Source organism: Anopheles arabiensis, chromosome X (assembly GCF_016920715.1).
Source record: "Anopheles arabiensis isolate DONGOLA chromosome X, AaraD3, whole genome shotgun sequence".
Taxonomy (NCBI): domain Eukaryota; kingdom Metazoa; phylum Arthropoda; class Insecta; order Diptera; family Culicidae; genus Anopheles; species Anopheles arabiensis.
In genome coordinates, this window is record NC_053519.1 from 14691754 (window position 1) to 14713615 (window position 21862).

Sequence of the window (21862 nt, forward strand, 5' to 3'; positions counted from 1 at the left end):
TGTCGGTTTTGTTTTTGTTTTTTGTTTTTCCTTCTTTAAGCATATCAAGATGCACATTCCTGTGTGCACCACCGTCGAAGGCAGACGAAAGACGAAACCACCCTGCGTCAGACAATCCTTCGAAATGGGGATGGGTGACGAGGAGGTGCAGGCGCTGGGAGAGCTGAGGTTGAAAAATTAAAACCTTTCCTAGCGTCCAGGCATACTGCTTTGGGACGCATTTATCCCACACATACACACACACACAGACGGGAGCACGGGAAGCTATCCTGTAAAAAAATTGCAACTTCCAAACGTTTTATAGCGCGTCACTCGCAAATCTCGACGCCTAGAGATTGATTGCTTTTCTTCGCTGCCCGTTCTTGAGGAAGGCTCTTGTTTTTTTGGGGGGAAGTTTCATAAAAACGGCGTGCGGAAAATGGAGAATTTTGTTTTTTTGGTTCGATGCTCGGATCATTTCGGCGAAACAACGGCCCATTTGTTGGCATCAAATTGTTGACTGCCCTTTTTCGAAATTCTTTCAGTGCGCCCCAAACGATGTTTTTTTCTGTTTTGTTTCGTTTACATCCTCATCCTCAGGGTTTGGGTTTTTCATTCTCTACCTTGTCGTAAAAGTCCTTAGTTTTTGGAACATTTTATGAGGTGGAAGCTGTTTGGTTCGTTTTTTTCCCCCGTTCTTTTGTAGCTTGGGCATCATTTGCTCTGAACGGCCTTCACGAGCCGGTTTCGGTGCACGCGGGCTGCCTCGTCTGCCGTGTCCTGTTTGGGGCGTCAAGGCGGATGGTAATCGTGTGTCTGTTTTATGAGGCACACCCATCAAACCCGTTGGCCCGTCAAGCAAAAAATGCAGCGACCAAAAAAACAAAAAAAAAGGGCAACCATTTTGCCGCCGCATAAACTAATGCTGGAGAAGCTCTTATCGTGGACTGCAGCAGCGATTTATTATTGTTTCATTTTCCTGACCAGCGATATTTATTTATTCAGTTTAGCATTAAGCCATTGGCGCAAAGAAAAAATAAATATAAAAAAAAGTTTTTTTTTATTACACTTTCGCACACTGGGGCTGGTGTTCCGTCGGTGTTATATTTAGTGCCATCGATCAACTACCGCCGTTGATCGGTCAGCATCTGGTAAATAATTACTTTTACGCGGACAGCTTCCCTAGTTGCCCGAGCGAACCATTTTCCATCACCGGGGGATGTTGTTTTGTTTTCGTTTGACAAATGAAGCAAAACAAGCTTTAGTAAAGTGCACCGAAACATTGTAGGTACTTACCCGGTTTGCTGTTGCAATACCGCCGTGCATGTAGCGCAGCACAGCAACCGACCAATGCGACCATGCGACTGTACAATGTACCGGTGCGTTACACAACTACGATGCACTTCTTGCGCTGTTTCGCTTATGTTTCTCTGTGCCATGATACCCAGGGACAAATTGTTGGCGAAGAAAATGAAAAAAAAAAACAAAATAAATGAAAAAACGCTTTTGTTTTTTTTGAACCAATTTTCTCTGCGATAGCTTTTCCTCTCGTTTTCAGTTAGTACGGACCGCTTGAGGAAGAGGTTTTTTTCCTTGCTACCTGTGGCTGTGCGTGTCGTTGAAATGAGAGTTAAAAATAAAATGCCAAGAACGAAATGGAATTGTATGAGCGCGGTTTGGTCTTGGAAGGGTTATTCGGAATAAAAATAACTTCTAGCAGAATTAAACAAATTCCTAGAAGTTTCTTCCCAACAAGCTGAAATGTTTATGCACACATGCAAAGGGTAAAAAGCTATATCTATAATTTTGTTTGTTTTTTTTTCTCTCTCTCAACCAGAACCTTTTTATTTGCAACCAATTATTTGGTTCTATTTTGTGTTTTTTTAAACTACCGTACCAGGAGAAAACCCCTTCATCGTCTCGCAGAAACTGTAGCTTCTCCACCCTTACTGCTCCAGGAAGGCCTGATCGATCCGGTCGCACAGCACATCGTGCATCGTTTTGCTGCACGAACCGAGCCGATCGCTCGACTGGCACGGTTCCGTGCCCGGGCAGGCGTACATGTACGGCAGAGGCTCGCGCGTCTCCTTGCACTCGCAGAAGTGGCGCGTATCGCACAGGGTGCAGAACCGTTCGCCTTTGAACGTCGCCACCCTGGTGCAGTCGAGATGGCCACAGTACACCTTGTCCCGGTCGACCCAAACCTTTTCGGCCGCCGCGTACGGGACGACGGATTCGAGCAGCAGCAGCGGCAACAGAACCATCACCAGCAGCAACTCCACACGAATGGCCATGTTGAATAAATTGCGAGCTTTTGGGTGGCTTTCGGGGTGCTAGGAAAAAGACACAGACAGAGCGAATGATCGCAGACTAGCTTTGTGGAGCGTTGCGAGAGTGTTTTTATATAGCGCTGGGGCAGTTTCGATCCGTGCTTGTTGGCAGGTAGAATAAACATACTTTATTTGTATTATTATGAAAGCAACGACAGTTAATATTTGCCGTCAAGCGTTGACTTTTCCCGCAGTGAGCAAATCGACGATAAGGAACAAATATTTGCTTGCGGTGTATGATACTGGTCACGCGTGAACGCCTTATTGCTGCGCACGCTCAGTGGCTTATCTGAATGCGCGCAGTGCCGCCACGCTCGACAATGTGAGTTCGAATCTCGCGATGGAAACTCATGCAGCCATCTTTTCTCATTTGACAATTGCAATGAGAATCATTGTTTCAAGAAACAAAATTTATCTATAATGTTAATTGTAGTAAACAACGGCGTTATCCACTTATTTGTGCTATGGAAAACATTAACCTATGCTCTGGCTTACTTTCAATTCACTACATTGTTGTTTTAAAAGTAATCCTTCTTACTCCCTCTGTCATACATCGATTGCGATCACTACATCCCAAACATTGAACCATGGTGTGGAGAGAAGGGAGAAGAGGGGTGGGATGTTGATTCCTACATTGCATCTAGGATTAGTTGTTGTACGAGAACCATTCCGAGCGTGTCAAAATCTATTTCAAAAGAAAGGCCTTCTTGTGTGTTGTTTCTGCATGTAGCGAAGTGTTTCGTTCCGGCACGTCCAGCGTGTTGCTGGTGTACGTCAGTTAGTACCAAAAAAAAGCTCTGTTGTTGCGGCTAGCAATGTTGTCGCCTTCTCGCTGCTCGATTAGCATAAAACATCGCATCGCGACGCTGTGCTTTGGTGTACATGATCGAGGTGAAAACTGGGGCACGAAATTTCCCACTCTGATTTTCTGTGGGACAGCAGGGCAGCACAGTCTAAGATGCATGAGCGCTCTAAAAAAAAGCATACAACTATACCAAAACATTGACTAGGAAGTATCCACCTTGTCTATGCACTTGTTGTACACTTTCCAGAATGTTTTGTTCGACTGCCTTGCTGTATAAACGGCTTGATCACCTGTTAACATTGACGCCTTTTTCTTGCTCGTTTGCCCTCTTTACAGAACCAACACTGCCTAAGCTGGTGCGGCCCCGGGTGAGCTGACGGTATCCGCAAAACCCTTGTTAGCCCGACCAACAGGCGACGAGCCCCGCGACAAGCAGCCAAAAGTAGTGAAACAATAAAACCAACCTAAAGGTTCGTCGCTTGCCATCGATTTCAATCGTTCGTTATTTTTTCTACTAGTTTCACTTTGCCTGCTAGTGCCTGCTAAAAATGGGTTGAATGTTGGAGCAAGTTTGTGTGTGCGTTTAAACAAAAGAAAAAAATGCGACTCCGTTCGCGTCCGTTCATTCGTCAGTAAAACAAACAAAACACTGGGCAGCAAAGTGTACACAAAGTAATGACTTAAAGGCGCGCGCGTGTGTGTATGTGTGTTTAAGTGTACAAATTATCAAACCAAATCATAAACACTTTTCGATAGTGCAACCGGCGTGAGTGTCCTTGTAAGTAGATTGAAAAAGTTAAGCAACTTGTTCGTAGAGTAGCGTGAAACGGGAAACGAGTGTGTGAAGAGAAGGAAGGGGAAAACAAACCATGATGGAGCAGCGTCCACATCGATTAGACCGCTACGTGCACTGCCGTAGCATCGTACCGTGCAGCATAAACCAAAGGTAAGTGTGGCACTAGGCTTACGAGAAAGTGAGAATTCGATTTGCTTCAGTTTTAAAATTCAAAACTCAAAATTCAAAAATTCCGATACTTGGCAAGTCCTTTACATCCAATAATTTTACCTTATTTCCCCCCGTGGTCAAGCTGCAACAATCTAGTGGAGCCAATTTACCTTGTTGAGCTTTCCTTTTTTTCGTTTTTTTTTCGGGACAGAACCGAACTAGGTTTCCGTCCGCGTGCCGAGCCCATTTGTTGCGTCATGAAGGTTTTCCGGCGCTTTATTTTTCGCTTTTGCTTGTTGTCCAGGCTTGGGTGTTGCGTGCACGCGGCCAGTCCGGCCGTGTCCTGGTACCTTCAGTAGGTATGCAAAACAGCATTTGTTCCTGTCCTCATTTTGGCACTCCTTGCCGTTATCCTTCCGTGGCGCGTTCGGGGTTTTTTTTTAATGGTTTCTCAGGCTTTTAGTTCAAGGGAAACTGTGCCGTGTGGCGTGGTCAGCCCGTATGCACTTTCAACCCGCTGCGGGTGGGATTTGCATTTTTCTTTCTTAATGGTATTGTGTTTTTTTAAGAGTTTCAAACTTTCACTTTCTCTTGCCGCGCCGGCCAGAATGCACGCTCACACAATCCTGGGTAGTACGCCCGTGTTTGTGTGTGTGTGTGCTGGAATGCCATTAGGACAAAGGTGCACCCGCACGGAAGCTTTTAAAATTCATTTTGCGAATTTAGAATCCACATCTGATTAACGGTGGTGGCAGAGAAAATATTGCCCACTTCCGGAGAGGGCCCCCGAGGAGCGTTTGTCGTCTGACGTGTCACGTTTTGGTGCTGGCGGATATTTATGCATATTGCATGCAATGCGAAAATGTGCACCGCTGACCTGCTCCAGTTTTGTGTGGGGGTTAGTGAGTTTTATAGTTTTTTTTAAGCATTATTACCTCATCGGGACGAGGTCGGGACTGCATTTATAAACCGATCGGCCGAGAGGGGCATAACAAAAAAAACCAGATGCTTTGTTTTAGTGGTCCTGAAGTGATCCTTCAGCGCGGCTCCCTGCCCTGTGCATCACGAATGCTCACTTGTAACTAATTTCCATGCTTTTTGTTTCCGATTGTTTATTGCATTACATCGCAATAGTTAGAATAATAACTCCGGCCGGTTTTGTTTTGCCACGTAACGTGTTTCTTTTGCCCATGGAATGGAAGGCAAACCCGAACCGGTACAACCCTATTAAGTCCTTGTTTTGCTTCTCGTTTTAGCAGTTCCAATCGGTGCAATTATCGAACCGGGAGGGAGGGAGAGCTGGCTAATAAGCAAAAAAAAAAGGGCAATAATATTCTTCAATAATGATTGCACTTATGCTTGAACGCTTCTCACTTAGCATCGCCGCTCACCATCGAGCTGCGCGGCCGTTTTGTGCTACGGGCAGCCCAACAGACACACCTTTGGAATTGGTCAAAATGTGTACGTCGGGTTGGGCCGTTTCATTTCACTCTCCCGCTCGGGAATGAATTCCGTATCAACCAACGTGTTCGGAGCGTTTTGTTTTTTTTTTTTAAATTACAGCACGCCGAAGGAAGTGGAAGCTGAACGCAGCACGCGGTATAATGTGCGTGTCACTGACCCTTTCAAGCGGGGCGTGATCTTGAGCGTAATAGTTTCAGGACGGCGGTCTCTGTCAGCGACTACTGAGGCCGTCGTTGGGCGGCTCGTTTTGGCAAATGCGGCCTGCGGCGTAATGGTTTGGAGGCTCTGTTGCCCACCAGGGGCTGAGATCTCAACAAGAATGCACAGCTTTGTTTGGAGTAAGACCTTAGCGAGAATTGATACCTCAGGATTCATGGGAAGTACAGAGCTCCCAATACTTTTAGCCTTTTGGCGTCTTTTTAGTACCAGGAAAGGTTTCAGAACATTACTGATAATTAATTCGAAAAAGTACTTATGATCTAGTAAGAATCTACAGAATAGATAATGTCTGGAATTCTTACAGAATTTATCAATCATGTTATGTATAACTCGGACTTTAGTATTACTGTTCTCACTGAAATCAAATCTGTAAGATCTCGTGGAGGCCTGAGAGTTGTCAGTACTTACTGAGCACAAATCTCAAATATCTCGTTGCGGCCTGAGAGTTATGGAAGTCATCTAACAGGAGATTACAGCACAATCACTCTGAAACTACTCGTAGGCAAGATATAAAGTATTCGAGATGCATTGAGTCGTTGATGCTACATGTTGGATATCACAAATACAACTTCAGAACTCGATTAGGTCCTCATATTTACATGTTATTTCATATATCTCATTTGCTGAGCAACGTAATGCTTTCGGGCGTGCTTCAAACAACAGTACGTGGACGTCTAACGGACACTTGAAATGTGACGACTCATCGGTCCATTTGGTCCATCGCTTCAAACACAGACAGACAGACACACACACATATACAAACTCGCAAACATACTAATCTGATTGATTTTACTGGCTGGCAGGCAGCGTGAAACATTTTACCGAACGATGTTGGTACGGTCTTCCCGATAGTCCGCGCAAATGATGGTTCTGGCCAGCGGTAACGGCAACGCACCGCGCGTGTAGTGCAAAGGGATGATTAGGAGGAACTCCTAGTGCTTCGGCTATCCACTCTCCCGAGAGCGCCATGTTGGGACCATCGATTGCTATTACGCTGTGTTTTTGCTTCGTTTTCCTCCGAAAAATACACACACACACACATAGAGTGCTGGGGAGACATGGTCAGGGAAACGTTACCCATCGCATCCCACCCCACCAATGCCTCGGCTGATGATGATTATGAGCTGTAGTTGCTTTCCTTTCCTCGCTTTCCAACCCTTTCCAGCCGCCGTGTGAGGGCCCGGATCTTGCAAGGTCACCATTAACCTCTTCATCGTGCAGCAGCCTTTATGTTTTGGGTCGGTTTTTTTTACACACGTCGTCCCTTCCAGCGCGTCGTTTATTTTCTTCTTCTGCTACTCCAGCTCGCGGTGGATGCAATTTTCCTGTGGCTTGCCTTGTCCGGCGTACATTATGAGCGCGAACACACAGCATCCACTGCCACCGTCATCGTCGCCATCGGCCTCCGCAAGAGGTCTTCTGCCGAGAGGTTCTACGTGCCCGGATTGTGCCTCCGGGTCGAACCAATTTAGGCTCTTGCCGCTTCGTTCGAGGGAGTCCATTTGTAGACCGCATATCGGTAGGAATATGGGTGGTAGGATCCTTTGAGCCGGGTGTGTGTGTGTGTGTGCACGGGAGTTCTGGTCTGTGGTTCGTGGAATGTTAAAAGCATACGGCGGGTGGGCGCGCGCGCGCGCGCGGCCGCTCAAAATGGAAGCAGCCTAACGGGATCGGGTCGTTTAGAATGGGGAAGGGAAAATTGGCCCATTTCGCGCACCGCTGGAAGATGAGTTGGTGGATTTTTCGTTGGTTTGGGCGCCCGCGGGAGTTACGTGCAATATTGAAGCGGGCAATGTGAGTGAGAACACGCGGATGGTTGGATAGAGGGCTGCATGGTTTAGGTGGTAATTTATTCCAAACAGCACAGCAATCACACGAGATGCGAGAAAGGTTGGTAAGTTTTACTACAAAACATAAACAGGGAAACAATTGCCCGTTAATATTGCTTTTAACATAGTTTACGGTTCGCTTTTATTCTCCTTCATGTAAAAAAAATAGTTAAAATTCTTTGAAGTGTTATACTCATATACCTGCTGCTTTACAGTGCTTTCAGAGCTTTCGTAAGCATTGCAGCTTCATTTCGAGCCAAGAGGTGTCTCAAGATGGCTGAAAAATCCCACGTAGTTTCACAGAACCTACACTTTCATAATGAACACCAACAGCAAAGGCTTATTTGACTCCTTAAACATGCTTAAGCGCAGTCAAAACTCCTTACCAGCCGGCACATTTTCGAGACGTGTAACAAAACACCGAGACGAAACAATTATGCTCAAGGCCGTTCCAGATGCCATTCCCACAGATAACGCGCAGATGGTCGCACAGCACTTGCCCATCCTTTACCCTTTTTGCACGATATCGCGTGTGCCTTACTGTGCGCCCGTGAAGGACGACCGGCTGAGAAGAGCGTCACTGGTGGGAACCAGTCTGTAAAATTCCGAAACGAAACGCTACAGTAAAGATAAGTGCAACCGAGTGCAACGAAAGCCACGAAAGTTTGGTTCAGTGCGGTAAGTTTTTTGTGTGCATGTGCCTCTTTGTGCCTTTGTACCTCACTGGCACTGAAGATGTCGCGTCGGGCGGCTCTGGGTCCTTCTGGCATCCAAAACGAGGCCACGCTGTTCGGGAAAACTGGTTTACTGGTCGCTTTTTGTTGTTGCTGTTTTGCGACGGCTCGTCGTTTTCCTTCGAGGCAGACGGGTTCGTTCCGTATAAGGACTGGAACGAACTCACAATTCGGTCCCGGGACAGCGAAGGATCCTGTTTCGGGGTCAGGCTTTTCGCCCAGCGCGACGGATATGTTGGTTCTTTCTTTCTTTTTTTTTTTTAAATGGTAGCAGCGTAAGTCTCTTCTTGCTCCGCATATTGAATAATTTCCACGCACCAAAAGAAGCCGGGGTGAAGGGGGAATTAAATGATACAAAAACGACTTCCCAATGCTAGAACGCGCACGTACGGCGATGATCTTGCCGTGAGCCGGGGACACGTTCCAGGTTAGGGTAGGTCCACCAAACCGACCAAAATTGGACATACCGATCGTTGCGTTGCGCAACCGCGAGCCGCGAGTCGATTTACGGAAATGGGGTCAGTCTTCCTTGCCCGCCGGAATCCACGAGCCTAACGGGATGTGCGCCTTTGCCATCGGCCCTTTGTTAGGGCTGGCTTTGAAAAGCATAATGCGGCAGGGAAACTGTGCACATCGTAATGCAAAGTTGATGCCTATGGTTCTGTATCGGTCCGTCTACGCCTAAGGAAATGTTTTACATCTTGCTATTTTGTTTCTTTTCGCTTGGTTCTTTTTATTTATTTTGAGGCTTGATGTCTTACACGTCAATATTGCCTGATAGTACTAACATTTGATGTCTCTGTGACAGTTAATCATGCAGAGAAATAAGGGTTGAGAAAGACATTGAAGTTATCGTACATTTAGCACTTTGCAAGTGCTGATATATCCCGAGTCATGAAGATATCTATATCGTTGACAAGTTTCATTAATGAGGAATTGAGTGTTGAGTGTTATAGTAGACCATTCAGGACATTCAACATCAAATCAGAATCATGTTCAGAAATCAGGAATTACAGGTTCATTCAAGAAAATTGAAGATCTGAAGATGTTACTTTCAAAACGAAGGAGTCCGCAAGCCCTACGATGTAGCAGTAAGTTCTTGTTTTGTTTCAAGTTCTACTACTCATATTGAGAACTAATATTCATCTGGCTAAATATGAGGCACTTTGAATAAGGGATGGTCTTTTAACGCAAAATGTGTACTGAAGAACTTCAACTGTGATGACATTTCATCCAAATTGCTGTTTGTACAGGAATTTCCACCAACACGAGTAACAATGGAGAAGTAATCCAGTTGATGTCCCGATGGAATACACAAACAACAAAAACATAGCCAGCACAGTTCCAGCCGGTGGACTTAACCCACATTCGCGCTCCATTCCGGCAAGCCCGGGCATGTACGTCATCGATATTTATGCCTTCCTGCATGTGCCCTGTTTGATTGATTGCCCTCGATGCGATTACGACAGACAGGGTGTCAGCTCGACGACGACGGCGACGACGACCCACGAAAATGGGTCAGCCCAAGGATGCACGGCTTGAGGTTGAGGTAGTCTTCCTGTCCCGTGGCATATTCGGTTTGGTGCTTTATGGACAAAAATCAATACTTCATTCTGTACCGCTTCCCTAGCATTAGCGACCGAGGGGTGAGGTCACTATGAATTACCGTCTTCTATAGCGGCCCGCTTGCACGCTTGACCGAAGCTTGCAGTGTGGTGGTGCAACGACACGCCACTGCTTCCTGTTGCAAAATATGTTGTTGCGACGTTATCCTTCGCTGCCACGTTTCGGGGTGGGCGGTGTTCAAATGCATAAATAATATCTCACCCCGCTTGCAATCGCGCAGTACGCCTTAGCTGTACGCCAGTACACTATGTTTTTGGGTCAGTGTTTGGAAGCGCAAATGACCCTTTGAAGATTTGATGTGAAACGCTTCCCGATCCGGTTCGAAGGACCGAAATTTGGGTCAAATATGGCAGTTTTGATGCAACGAGCTCCTGCTTAACTTTGCTCTTTTTTGTACATCGAGTAATTTTCTTTGCTTGCTCGAGTGAAGTACTGTATGCTTGGCTTGTGAATTGCTTGTCTTCTGGCTGCTCGAAAGCATGACCAACCATCTTTCGCACCGAAACGGAGCACATTATCGAAGCGCGATATTTGACGTACTGCCGGCACGGTTCTAACCACCCATCACAATCACTCCGGGGCCATGAGCTACCCATCCAATGGTCCACAAATCTAATGAGGTAGTGAGGTACAGAACAAGCAGCAGGGCGGACGCATCCTACACACATGAGCTGGAGGCAATCCCCATGAATATGCACATTCGTGGGCAAAGAAGTCCAAACCACAAGCCATCGACGACTTGGCTTGCAATAGGGGGTTTGAAAATCTAACAAACGAGTATGTGCGGAGGCAATTGCATCGCCATGCACCGACATAGACACACAGACACAAAAGGGGAAGGACACAAGAAACTGTCTAACCTCTGGCCACGGCTGGGAAACGCTACGACAGCAAGGTTCGCCGTTTGCACATTTTCCCTTGAATTCAAAAGCCACCACTGGCATAATGAGTCCCGGGAGAATGTGCACATATTTTACAGACCGTGAGTGGCTCACGTGTGTGTGTGTATGCTGCAGTTGTAATGTGCCTGGAAAGTTCATCAGCTCATTTTGACGAGCGTTTGTGACAAGGCACAAGGGGAGAGCGGAACAAAAAAGGGAATACAACGAGCCGTACAGCGACGAACGCCAATTCCGCTTCGCTCGTTTCCCCCATCTCTCTATGGGGGTATGGGGGGGGGGGGGGGCTGCGGTGATGGTGGAGCGGTGGTGCGCATATACAAATGCTTTCTTTCTTCCCTATTCTTCCTTTAACCGCCTGCCAGGAAGATCGAAAACACAATGTAATGTCGAGAATCGAGGTTCCCGCGGAGATGAATGCATTTGTATGCAATTTTCGTTCTGTCTTGGCGATGTGCAACAATTGCAAGACTACACACACACACACACACACCGTTCGGATTACTCTGGGCAGTTTTGCATCCCGGCAGCGTGGCAGCATTTCGTTCTTCCCCACACTTCTCTTCACTCCAGCCCCCGCAGCTCCAGCATCGAAACTATTCTTCGAATGCTTGCGCTTTAACGCTTTTCGTTCCTCGCGTGTGTCCCCTGAAGCGTTTGTTGCTGCCCGTACACTCTTGAAGAAGGGTGGTAGTTTGGAGAATTATGACCACTTTTCCTCCTGCCATCCTTCGTTGTGTGGCGAAGGGGATGAGGGGATGGGGGGGAGCTAACTTCTTTCCCCACAATTCTATCGCTTCTCACCGCGAGACCGTGAGCAAACAAGCAGGGGGGAAGCGACAGGAAGACATTCTTTAGGTTAATGTGCTTGTCATTCGGCATTAGCACACAAAAATTGATCTGTGGTTGTGTTGCAGTTGCTGTTGCTGTCCGCTTCCAGTAAGGTACAGTTTGTTGCAATTTAGTTCCTATTTCCTTTGCCAGGTACGTTGCGAATTCGTGCCCGATGTAACAGGAAATTTGGCCCTGTTGTGTATCGTTTCGCCAAGGAGTGTTTCGGGGCTGATTTAGAAAAAAAAACAACTCCCAAGTGCCAAGCCGTGGTTAGCAGCTCTCACATCCATCTTCCGTTTGCGAGCGAGCCTGAGGGCACTGCCTGGACTTGCTTTGCATAATACACTCTATGCTTTTTTCGTGCTCCCGGTGCGATGCGGCAAACATTCTAAACGCCTACACGCCTTGACTGCCCACCGTTGCTCTGCTGTAAAAAGTTTGAGCAGAACGCCACGCCATGCCTGGAAGTAATGCACCCTTTTCGAACCATCATTCTTATCCATCGCCGGGCTGCGGTAGAGAGGCAACGGATCATTTTTGCTGTTCGCTGCCACGATTTCCTTCTGCTGCTTTTTGTAAGAATATGTAGATGATCGCGAAAAAAAAACACGGGAATGATTATGTTGAAGTGGTTTAAGCAGTCATTTTTGCCTCATGGTGGAAAATCTCAAAGGAGATGTTTTTTTTTTATAGTTTTTTGCTTCGTTAGGACTATTTTGTCTTAATTTAATAGCCTATGCATTGGAGATAAACGAGTCAAATGGAAAAAAAATAAAGTAATGTAAATTAGTTAGTTATTAACACAGGATTTAGTTATATCGTGTGAAAAAATTGTGGTTCAACTGGTGGTATTAATGTTTCATTTTGTGTTCGCTTTAAATTATGTAAAGTAATTATTCATTATGTAAGATTTGTAACAGTTTTGTGTGTTTAATCTTTCTAAAGCTTTATAAGCAGGGCTAAAGAAGTTCTAAGCAGAACAAACGAGTAAAACCGTTTCCTATGAGAAAATTAGTAGCCACATGCAGTGCAATTGGAAAAGCTTTTCACTAAAAATTCAACAATTAAATTCGCTATTCTTTAACATTTTTTGACGCATTTGCTTTTTTTTTGTTTGTTGCAAAGCCCATCCGATCAAGGGCTAGCCCACGTTATGCAATACCAATAAGTCTCGCCGCCGCATCCCCCCCCCCGTGGGGGGTTTTCGAATGGTCGCTCCGTTTCGTCTCGCTATAATTTAATCCGTCTGGAAGCTGGAAGCGCCCCGCAGGCCACGCCGAGTGAAATTAATTCCCCAGCAAACACACGGACACGCACACCCAACGGTTGTCTGGCGGAGAGACAAGGGGCAAGGGGTTGTTCATGCATATGAATTCGATTTTCGAAGAACGAACGTACGTGGTTTGTCGTTGGCCGTGGTGGTATTTTTGCGTACCGCCGGGTGGGGGGGCGGTGTGCCGGGCGGGGGAAAAGTTCACCAGAAGTCTTCACAGCGAGGGAGAAGGGGGGGGGGCGGTTTGCTGGGTGCATAATTTATGCCCGCGGACACATAACGTATCGCCCATTGGCCCGACCGCCCTGCCATGTGTGTGCTGAGGTGGTTTTTTTTCGTTTTAGATTGGGGAAAGAGAGAGAGGAGATGTATATATAAAATAGAAGAAACTAGGGGAGCAAAAGGGTAAAGGTCTTCTTTGCCCGCTCTACATAGCACTCCTTCTCTCACTCTCTCCCCCTATCGGTGTGTATTTATTGGTACTGGAAAACTCCAAAGAGGAAATGATGGAGGTCGATGTACTAGCGTTTATCGTATGTCTCTCGGCATTAGGTAGCCGGGACTCTTGCTTTGCTTTTCTTCGCGGGCGGGAAGGTGCGATTATCGGATTCGGAAAACCCGATTCTTGACGATGATTAGCGAAAAATAGAACCGAACGACATTTGCCAGGCGCTCCCCGGCGGACCATTGGCACACAAAAGGAGCCGTGCTCTCGGGTGGCTTGTGTCTGGGTGTGGTGTGGACCGTTGGGATCGTTTTCTTTTCGGCAGTCTCCAAGATTATGTCACTGTCCTTCAGCTGGTCACGGTAGAACTTTTTACTATTTCGATGATTGAAAATGCTTGATAAATAGTTTTAGTAAGCAGATAATCATTCAAAAAGCAATAAATGAATACAAGTCGTCAAAGTTTCATGTACTGTTGTTTTTTGTGAGAGAATAAAAGAAACAATTATTTGAAGAATAAAATAAAATATAAAAATGTAAAATATATTCACTAAAGTGCTGGCTTGTGATATTAGCTTAGTATAAATTTGATGAGTATGAGAAGAGTGCACCTTAATCGCCGGTCTGTTTGCAACTGTGTATTCGTTTGTCCCATAGTTCATTACATGATTCATTACAAAGTTCATTCGTGTAGTTCGAGCAGTTCATTTCATGCAGTCCAAATTAGTCAAGTAGTTTTATCTATATCCTATGGTTTAGTTCCTTCTAATTCATATGTATTTTCTTATTTGAATTCATATTCGAAATATTAATTTATAAACCAAACCAAACCAATTTATAAAAATCATGAATCATTAAGAAGAAATAACCACACAGCTTCAGTACAACTTTGTAATAACATCTTTCAACTCTCAACACCGTCTTGCTCCCCGCTCCACACACACATCATCATCATCGACACCCTCCAGCTCCACCCTTGGGCGAAAGGGTGTGTGACACTGCCAGGGATAGACACAACAACAAAAAAACATACAGCAAAACCTACACCAAACAAAACGGGGAGGGCGCAAAAGATGCGAATTGCAAGATTAGAAAAGCGGGCTTGCATTTGGCAAAAAGGAAACTGCAACACAAACAGAGGGTGGAGGAGGAGGATGGGAGTAAGTGGCTGGTTTGTGGTTGGAATAGAAACAGCCGCAGCAGCAGCAGCAGCAGCAACAACATCAACCATGCGCCCGTCACGATGGCGTGCAGCTGCGGCGGTCCAGTTCTGCCCAGCTATCTTCGCGGGCGCGTCTTGGGGGAGCTAACGGTTGCGGGGATCCGTGTGCCTTTCCCTTGCTGGGAGGGTGTTTTGCCGTTTGCCGATGCCGTTTGCCGATATCGGCCGACTGGCCAGCGCGGTTGGGGCCGCGTTGGTTTCGCGAGTACGTGTGAGCCTTCGGGGTGGGAGCTGCTGCCTGTTGCAGCGTACGGTGGCGGTGTGAGTTATTGCGCCCAAAGAGCCACCGAAGGGGGGTGTGGTAGTGCCACCGGCAAGCGAAGGGAGCAATAGTAAGCAGCACAATCATCACACCACCCCAAATGTTGATTTGATTAGCGATGTAAGTGGTGTTTTTACTACTGAAAATATGATTTTTGATGATGTTTTATGTAAAAAAAAGATGCCCAACAAGATGATCCTTACTGGCTGCCCTTGGGAGAAGAAAAGCATGTACAAATACACACACACACTCACAGCTTGTGGTGATCGCATTTCGCATTCACTAATAGATTTGTGGAACTGTCTGTATGCTCTGTATCTCCCCCACCCCCCCCAGGAAAAGGGAAAGGTTGGCTAGTTGACTTCTAACATTTAAAGCGAACCGCAAGCAAAACAAAATTCGCTAACACATACCCACCAAACGTACGTACGTACACCCCAAAAGCAAAAACTGTACCAACTGCACAATGGTACACTGCACCGAGTGCAGCGTGCCCCACCCCAAAAAACAGGACCGGACAGGTCGGGGGAAGGGAGGCCATGTTTTCAAACGGGGTGAGTATTTATTTGCGCCCCAACGAGAGTCCGCTCACCCTGGTCTTCTCCTGGTTTTCGGTTTGCAAAACCATTGCCACCCTGTTCGCTTTCCCCGCTGCCCCTGCGATGCATGTTTTTTTTTAGGCAAGATGTGTTGTCGTTTGAGCATTAGAGGATAAGAGTAGGGAGCTTTTGTCGCTTGCAAGCAATCATGTTTGGAGCATTTGTTTTTTTGTTGCATATAACTTTGCAGTTTTAGGTTTTTACGTTGTAATGTTTAAAGACCCGCAATCATACAGGGTTTTCCAGGGATTCTCATAGTTGTGGGACACTTCCTTGACTCTTTCCTATTGGAAGTGAACTTCATATGTTGGATATTGGACTCTATGGTACCCTTTTTGGACAGGCTGGAAATTCCGATTGGATTTGTCCAATTCGCATTACATTTAGTTCATTTCACGTAAGAAAGAGTCAATAAAATGTCCCACAGCTGTGATAACTCTTGGCAAACCCTATAATAGCTAACAGCGTTCTAGCATTATGCTTGTTTTTGATTTGATAATTTTTTTATTTAGTAGGGACGGCGTTGCTGATATTGCTGATTTGATAAATTTAAATAAAAATGATAAAAGCAAAAGAGTCTAGCATGCGCTGAACGGAATATTTGATTACATTATTTCAAACCGCGTTTTCAATGCCTACCAATGGAATGCAAATCCGCCTGCTGCTAATGATTGCTAAATGGTCTGGTTTTACTGCCGTGTGGCGAAACCATTTTTATAAAGCAAATAACATACTGTCATTTTAACTCGCTTGACAATTTACAATCCTCTCTTTCTTATTACTCCTCGATACGCGCCTGAATAAGTTCGGAGCGCCTGTTAATAAGCTGAATCTCTTTTACTGCCTTGCCGGGGCGGGGGGGGGGGGCGTGGTAGAACGGCTGAGGAAGGTTAGCGCAACTGGCCATAAAAGTTTAATGGCACCACTATCTTGATGTGGACTGCATTCAGCGTGCACTGTGGGGGGGAGCGCGTTTGCCGCGTAATTTCCGGTCGCAGCGCATTGGAGTTGAAGGGGTGGAACAACACCCCAGCCTATCATTCGCGCATGATTACGGCATTTCGGTGCAGCTTCCAGCCCGAACGGTGATTCCTACCAATTGGCACCGTGTCCCACATTTGGTTTGGATTTATAATTTTACAGCAGCGAGAGCGCAAATCAGCCTTTTTCCACTGCATGTAACTGCAGGCAGAGGATCTACCGCATCCACCCAATAAATGGTGGACACTGCAAGAGATTAGTGCATCAAATGAAGTGTCAAATGAATGCTTCTTCGCAGCTCGAATAGCTGCCGGTTCACGAAAACTTCAAGTGAAACCGATACTGTTTGGCTATTACCGGGCGAAAATGGGCAGCCCTAGACGTGCAGCTGCACCTCCCAGTGCTAGTGGCAGGATGAAATTAATGTAAGCTGGTCTAGTGAAGCAAAAGTACATTTAAAAAAAAAACGCCATATACACGAACATCATACACAGCAGGTAAGATAAACAGTCTGTCTAGGAAAAACGGTAGGCCGCTGCTTTTGGCAGGTGGAGAACAAGGGGGGGGGGGGGTGGGATATTGCAACCGGTCCCAGTCAACATACGCCCTTAGCAGGACCGGCGAAAGGGAGGGCGCAAAATTCATTTTATTTGTCATAAGACGCGCGCGCGCGCCCGTTCGCTCGCTCGCTTGCGTACCGTGTTCGTTTCCGCGTATCCGCACGGCGTCCTTTCCCGGCCGGGCCAGTACGATTGGCCAGTACACCGGGCAATGACCAAACAGCGATTAGTATGCGGCGCAGCGTTGCTGTATGTGGCAAGCTTGCCCTGCACGCAATGGCCGCCGTGTGCCGATCACCGCCGGTCCATCAAGGCGAGGTCCGACATCGATTTGGCGCTGGGTTCGGGGGATTTTTATTTCACTCCCGGGAAAAGGTGTGTAAGGTTCGAAACTTTATCATCGATCCATACGTTAAGCGGCACGTAAAGCCATATTTCGCACGCCAAGCTTGCGATCCTTTTTTTTTTGTTTAGCCTACAAACGGTTTCGGCGGCTGTCGATCGATCCCTTTTTCTGCGTATCCACCGTCCGTCGCTTATGTGGATGTACGTGCGTGTATTTGTGTGGAGGGGGTGCTATATGATCTCACGGCATATGATGCTGTCAACCAGCACGGTGAACTAAAAAAAAAAGCAAACTACTCCCGCCCGAGAAAGTTCAACACAGCAAATACTGAGTTCGTCGGGTTCGTCGCCTGTGGAGCGCTCGAGTCTTTCGCTCGCATGCGCGTCGTGCGATCGGGCCCAGAGTGTCAATTTAATATGGCACAAATTTATTTTGCCTTACCTTACCATACTCTTCCGCTACCCCTGTTCATTACCCCCCCCCCCCCCCCCACGGGGAGGTGTTTTATTTTCCAGTTCATTCCTAGGCCCCCTCAATTCAATCAATATTCGCGGCTGGAGCTCGACCCTCGACTTGTGGCCGCGGGGTAGCTGGTTGGGCTGGAAGGGGCAGTGGGTATCACTGGCACGGGACAGTACGACCGGTCCCCGTGGCTTGACATCGGCCAACAAATCAGCATTACACGGTTGGCGTTCTTTGCAGGATTGTTTTTCACGTCGCGACCGAACCGCGAACGAAGGGGGGGGGAGGCAGCAAAAGTAAAGGAAAAAAGGAATCTCGCCTTTCTCCGCCCGGTTGGCGTTGTACGGCGGAACGGGCGTGGTACACGTAATCCCTTGCTCTGGTGTGTCTGTTTGTGTGGGTGGCGTGTGAGGGACACACCCCGTCTGGCTGACGGGGGGGGGGGGGGGGAAAGGGGCGGATGGTTGGAATGGAGGTGGCACAAAATTCACTTTCACTTTCGTGAATCCTTTCCCGGTTGGCTCGTAGCTGTTTTCTGTTGCTCTCCCAGCGTGGCATTCTGTCCGGGCATTCCTTCCTGTCTGTCTCGTGTGGGGGGAAAAGGGAAGGTGCTGTTGGAGGTAGAGGGGTTTTGAAGATACTCCTGTTTTGTCGGCCCGCTTTCCGTGATTGTTGGTGATGTGGTAGTGAAGGGTACGAACTGTGGTACGAACTGCATGCGGTGAGGCATCTTGACCGTCCGAACAAGAGGATCGTGTTCGAACGGTGTACGAGTGCTGCGGTCACGATTCATGAGTTTATTTTTCGTTTTTTTAAGAGGAGAAACACTTAATGGACTCTCAAAAGCAGAGGATGTAATGGTTCGACCATGCTTTAAAGCTAGGCGACACACAACTCAAAAACAGAAGTTAAGCTTTACATAATACGATTAAAACTGATCGCTTGAAGCACTTTGGTCCTTCGAACCGGATTTTTTGGTAATGTGGACTATTCTTGCAAGAAATGAACATTTCTAATGAAAGAAAGTACAGCAAATTGGCCATACAACTGAAAATGTGTGTTCCTGTAACGAAAAGAGACAATGGTTTACGTAAAATGCCTGTGAACGTTCGCTCGGTCTCGGCTCGCAGATGAAGATGTGCCCAGTAAGGTGAACGCACCCGTGGGTCCCCGTTTTCGAAAGTCGATCGACAGGGGGGCGGGGAAGCCGAACCCGAAACCCCCGACCCCGACCCTTGCTGGGCGAAAATTTGCATCCAGATCACGATCACGAGCCGGTTCGTCGGTGCTGTCGTTCGTCATCAATCAAAACGACGAAGGGAAGAGAGCAAAGCAACAAAAAGTAAAACCCCACACACACACTGCACGAGCCAGCCGAGCGTTTGCGTCGGCGGGAGATGTTCGCACCAGCGAATGCATCTGTGAGTCCAGCGGGACGGGGCGCAGTGTAGCTGTTTTCGAAATGAAATAAAAACGCGACTGCTATTCTCCCCCTTTTCCCACACCAGCCTGGTAAGCACGACCCGACACAAACCGCTGCAGCGCGTCCTAAAGATCGATCTTGTTTGAAATTAATCGTCGATGGGGGGGTAAGGGGTGAAAAAAAGCAAACTAAAAGCAACACAACAGCCGATGGATTGAAACAAATCGATCGAGCATTGCACATCTGGGCATGAAAGTGGCAAGCGCGCGGTTGATAGAAATTAATTCGTCACTCTGTGGCCCACGCCAAATTATCTCATCATGCACTGGGGGGGGGGAGCGCGCGCACTGCTTTTTCCCCTTTGTTTCTCCTGCTCGTCGGCGATGCGTTCCTTCGGCGTCGTGCCACAGGGTGAAGGGCGTCATCGAAATAAATTCAAAGCACGAAGAGAAAGTGATTTTCGTTGCCGTGCAACGACAGCGAGTCGGAAGAAACCGGGCGCACGACCGTGTATCCTGTGCCAAAACGCCCCTCGGCGGCTCCGCAGCAACAACCAGCCGGGGAGCTGTGTTGTGTTTCGTATACGTCCGAAAAAAAATGTTTCCCACAGTACCGTGAGTACATCAACCTTGTCATCCGCTGCCTTTGTGTTTCGGCAGTTTGGTGGCTTCGAGACGTAATGTATCCTTTGCCCCTTGTTGGCTGTTGGTCCCACGCAAACCTTCACAGAGTGCTTCGGCGATCGCTCTGCGGCCAGTTGACATCGATCCGGTGACCTCTTCCGCTTTTTCCCCAGCTGTTCTGGAATTGGTTCGAAAGAACTGCTGTTTCCCTGTCGTAACATAATACGTTCATTTCGAAAGACAGCATTTTTAAGGTAAAGCAAATGATTAAAAAACCGCACAATGTCGCTCGCATCCTAGTCATGGCACCAGAAATGCAAAAGAACGTGCAATGGAATGCTGCTCTCCAGGAATTATTTCGTGCAAAGTATCTGTGGGTACGTGTGTGTGTGTGAGTGTGTTGTCTAATTACTTTCTAGCCCAAGACGCATTTGAGCCTCGAAAAGAAGAATATTTCACTAGGAATCTTCAAGAAAGTGTATCTCACCTTACTCGCAGCCCCACAACGTGAGCTCAATCGGGCAAATAACAAAAAAAAACAATCATTCCGAAACTCTTTCTCACTCTCTCCGCGCTCTCTCCTCGCCCCCCGGGTGCATCCAGTTTTGTCGTGTTAGCCTTGAAAATGTGGCGCAAAAAGGAGGCGCAAACCATATACGAAAAGAAAACTGGAACTTCGGGCCCAGTGCCAAATTTGGAGCGATACGGGCCGAAATAAAAATCGAAACCGGTCCTCCGAAGGAAGGTCGTCCGGACGCATCGGCGAGCGAGTGTGCATTTTGTTTTTGGTGCGTTTACTGCCACATCCTCATGACTTTTTCTTGTTTTTTTTTTTTTTTTTGGGGATGAAGAATTTATTCGCTTTGCCAAACGCAAAAGTGATGTTAAACTTTGGAGCGGTAAAAAGATTGCAGGAATTTTCTTGTTCTAACCGAAGGCACCGATCAAAACGATTAACGTGCAATCATAATTGTTGTAAATCCCCAGTCGGTTCTGCTCATAAATTTTCTCTGTTTGAAACGAGCCTATCATCAGCACCGCATCCGGCATGTGGGCTATAAATCAAACATCTATCACTAATAAGCGGCACCCCGTAGTGAGCAATCCGCTCGCCAATCCTCCACGCCGCTCGCAGCCGTCTGGAAATGTCACCGACGCTAAGCCGACCCTGGTGCGCTGTGGGTACCCATTTCGAATCTTTATTACACGAAGCGTATTAATTTGGCCGAGGTGTGGAGGTGCGTAAAGGTGTGCGCATACATTTTCTGGCTTCTTGGCACATACACATGCATGCCCCATGTGAGCCCGTGTGTGGTGTCGAAGGTGAGGAGAAATGTGGTCTAATCTGGTGTCGTTCGGTCGCGGCGTATCGGGTTGCGCAGCCGGCAGGCGGTAAAGGACACGCGGACACGCGGACACGCGGCCACCTAATCCGTCTCGGAATGTGGCTAATCACCGTAGCCCGTAGTGGAGGAAAGGGGAGGCGGAGAAACGTGTGTATGTAGGTACAAATTAGGTTTACACGATACGCTACGGCTCAGGGGCTGTCTAATGGTAGATAATGCGATATTACGAGCCACCACCCCTCCGCGCGTGTGCGTTCCAGGAGGGTTTGCACTGTCCGGCGAACAATTAAAAAAGTGTCTGCAAATAGAATTTACGTGTGCAGAGCGACGTAAAACTGTGCGCATGTGGATCGAGGCTATCAAATAGAGGCTAGATGCAGTGCACTAAAGTGTTTCGGAGCGGTTTGCTTTTATTCGCGCTCTGGTTTATAGGTTCAGAATATTAATTGAACACTATTCTGAGCTGCTAAAGAGCAAATGTAATTTATTCAGCAATTGGTTTTACTGGTCGTTTTATTGCTCCGATTCGACTTTTACATCTTATTTTCTTGCGATGTTGTTTTCTTGTTTTTTGTTCATCTGACACATCTGTGTTGAGTGTTCCGGATTTCGACGGATAAGTATTTTATTATTACTATCCCTCTGTTCGTGTTTA

General features: G+C 47.1%; 2 protein-coding genes across 5 annotated transcripts in view; one reads left to right on the forward strand and one right to left on the reverse strand.

Annotated features, from left to right (window-relative positions):
* LOC120905807 (cadherin-86C) overlaps positions 1 to 21862 on the forward strand; it is a 114572-nt gene that overhangs the window by 40258 nt on the left and 52452 nt on the right. For all 4 annotated transcript variants that reach the window (XM_040316972.1, XM_040316976.1, XM_040316973.1 and 1 more), the window contains exon 3: positions 3451 to 4060. In XM_040316972.1, coding sequence (XP_040172906.1) covers positions 3984 to 4060 — 77 coding nt within the window. In that variant the 5' untranslated portion in view covers positions 3451 to 3983. The remainder of the gene's footprint in view (positions 1 to 3450; positions 4061 to 21862) is intronic.
* LOC120905808 lies at positions 1702 to 2351 on the reverse strand. The gene has a single exon (XM_040316978.1). It carries the CDS (start codon positions 2271 to 2273, stop codon positions 1926 to 1928), a length of 348 nt encoding a protein of 115 aa, XP_040172912.1. The 5' UTR covers positions 2274 to 2351; the 3' UTR covers positions 1702 to 1925.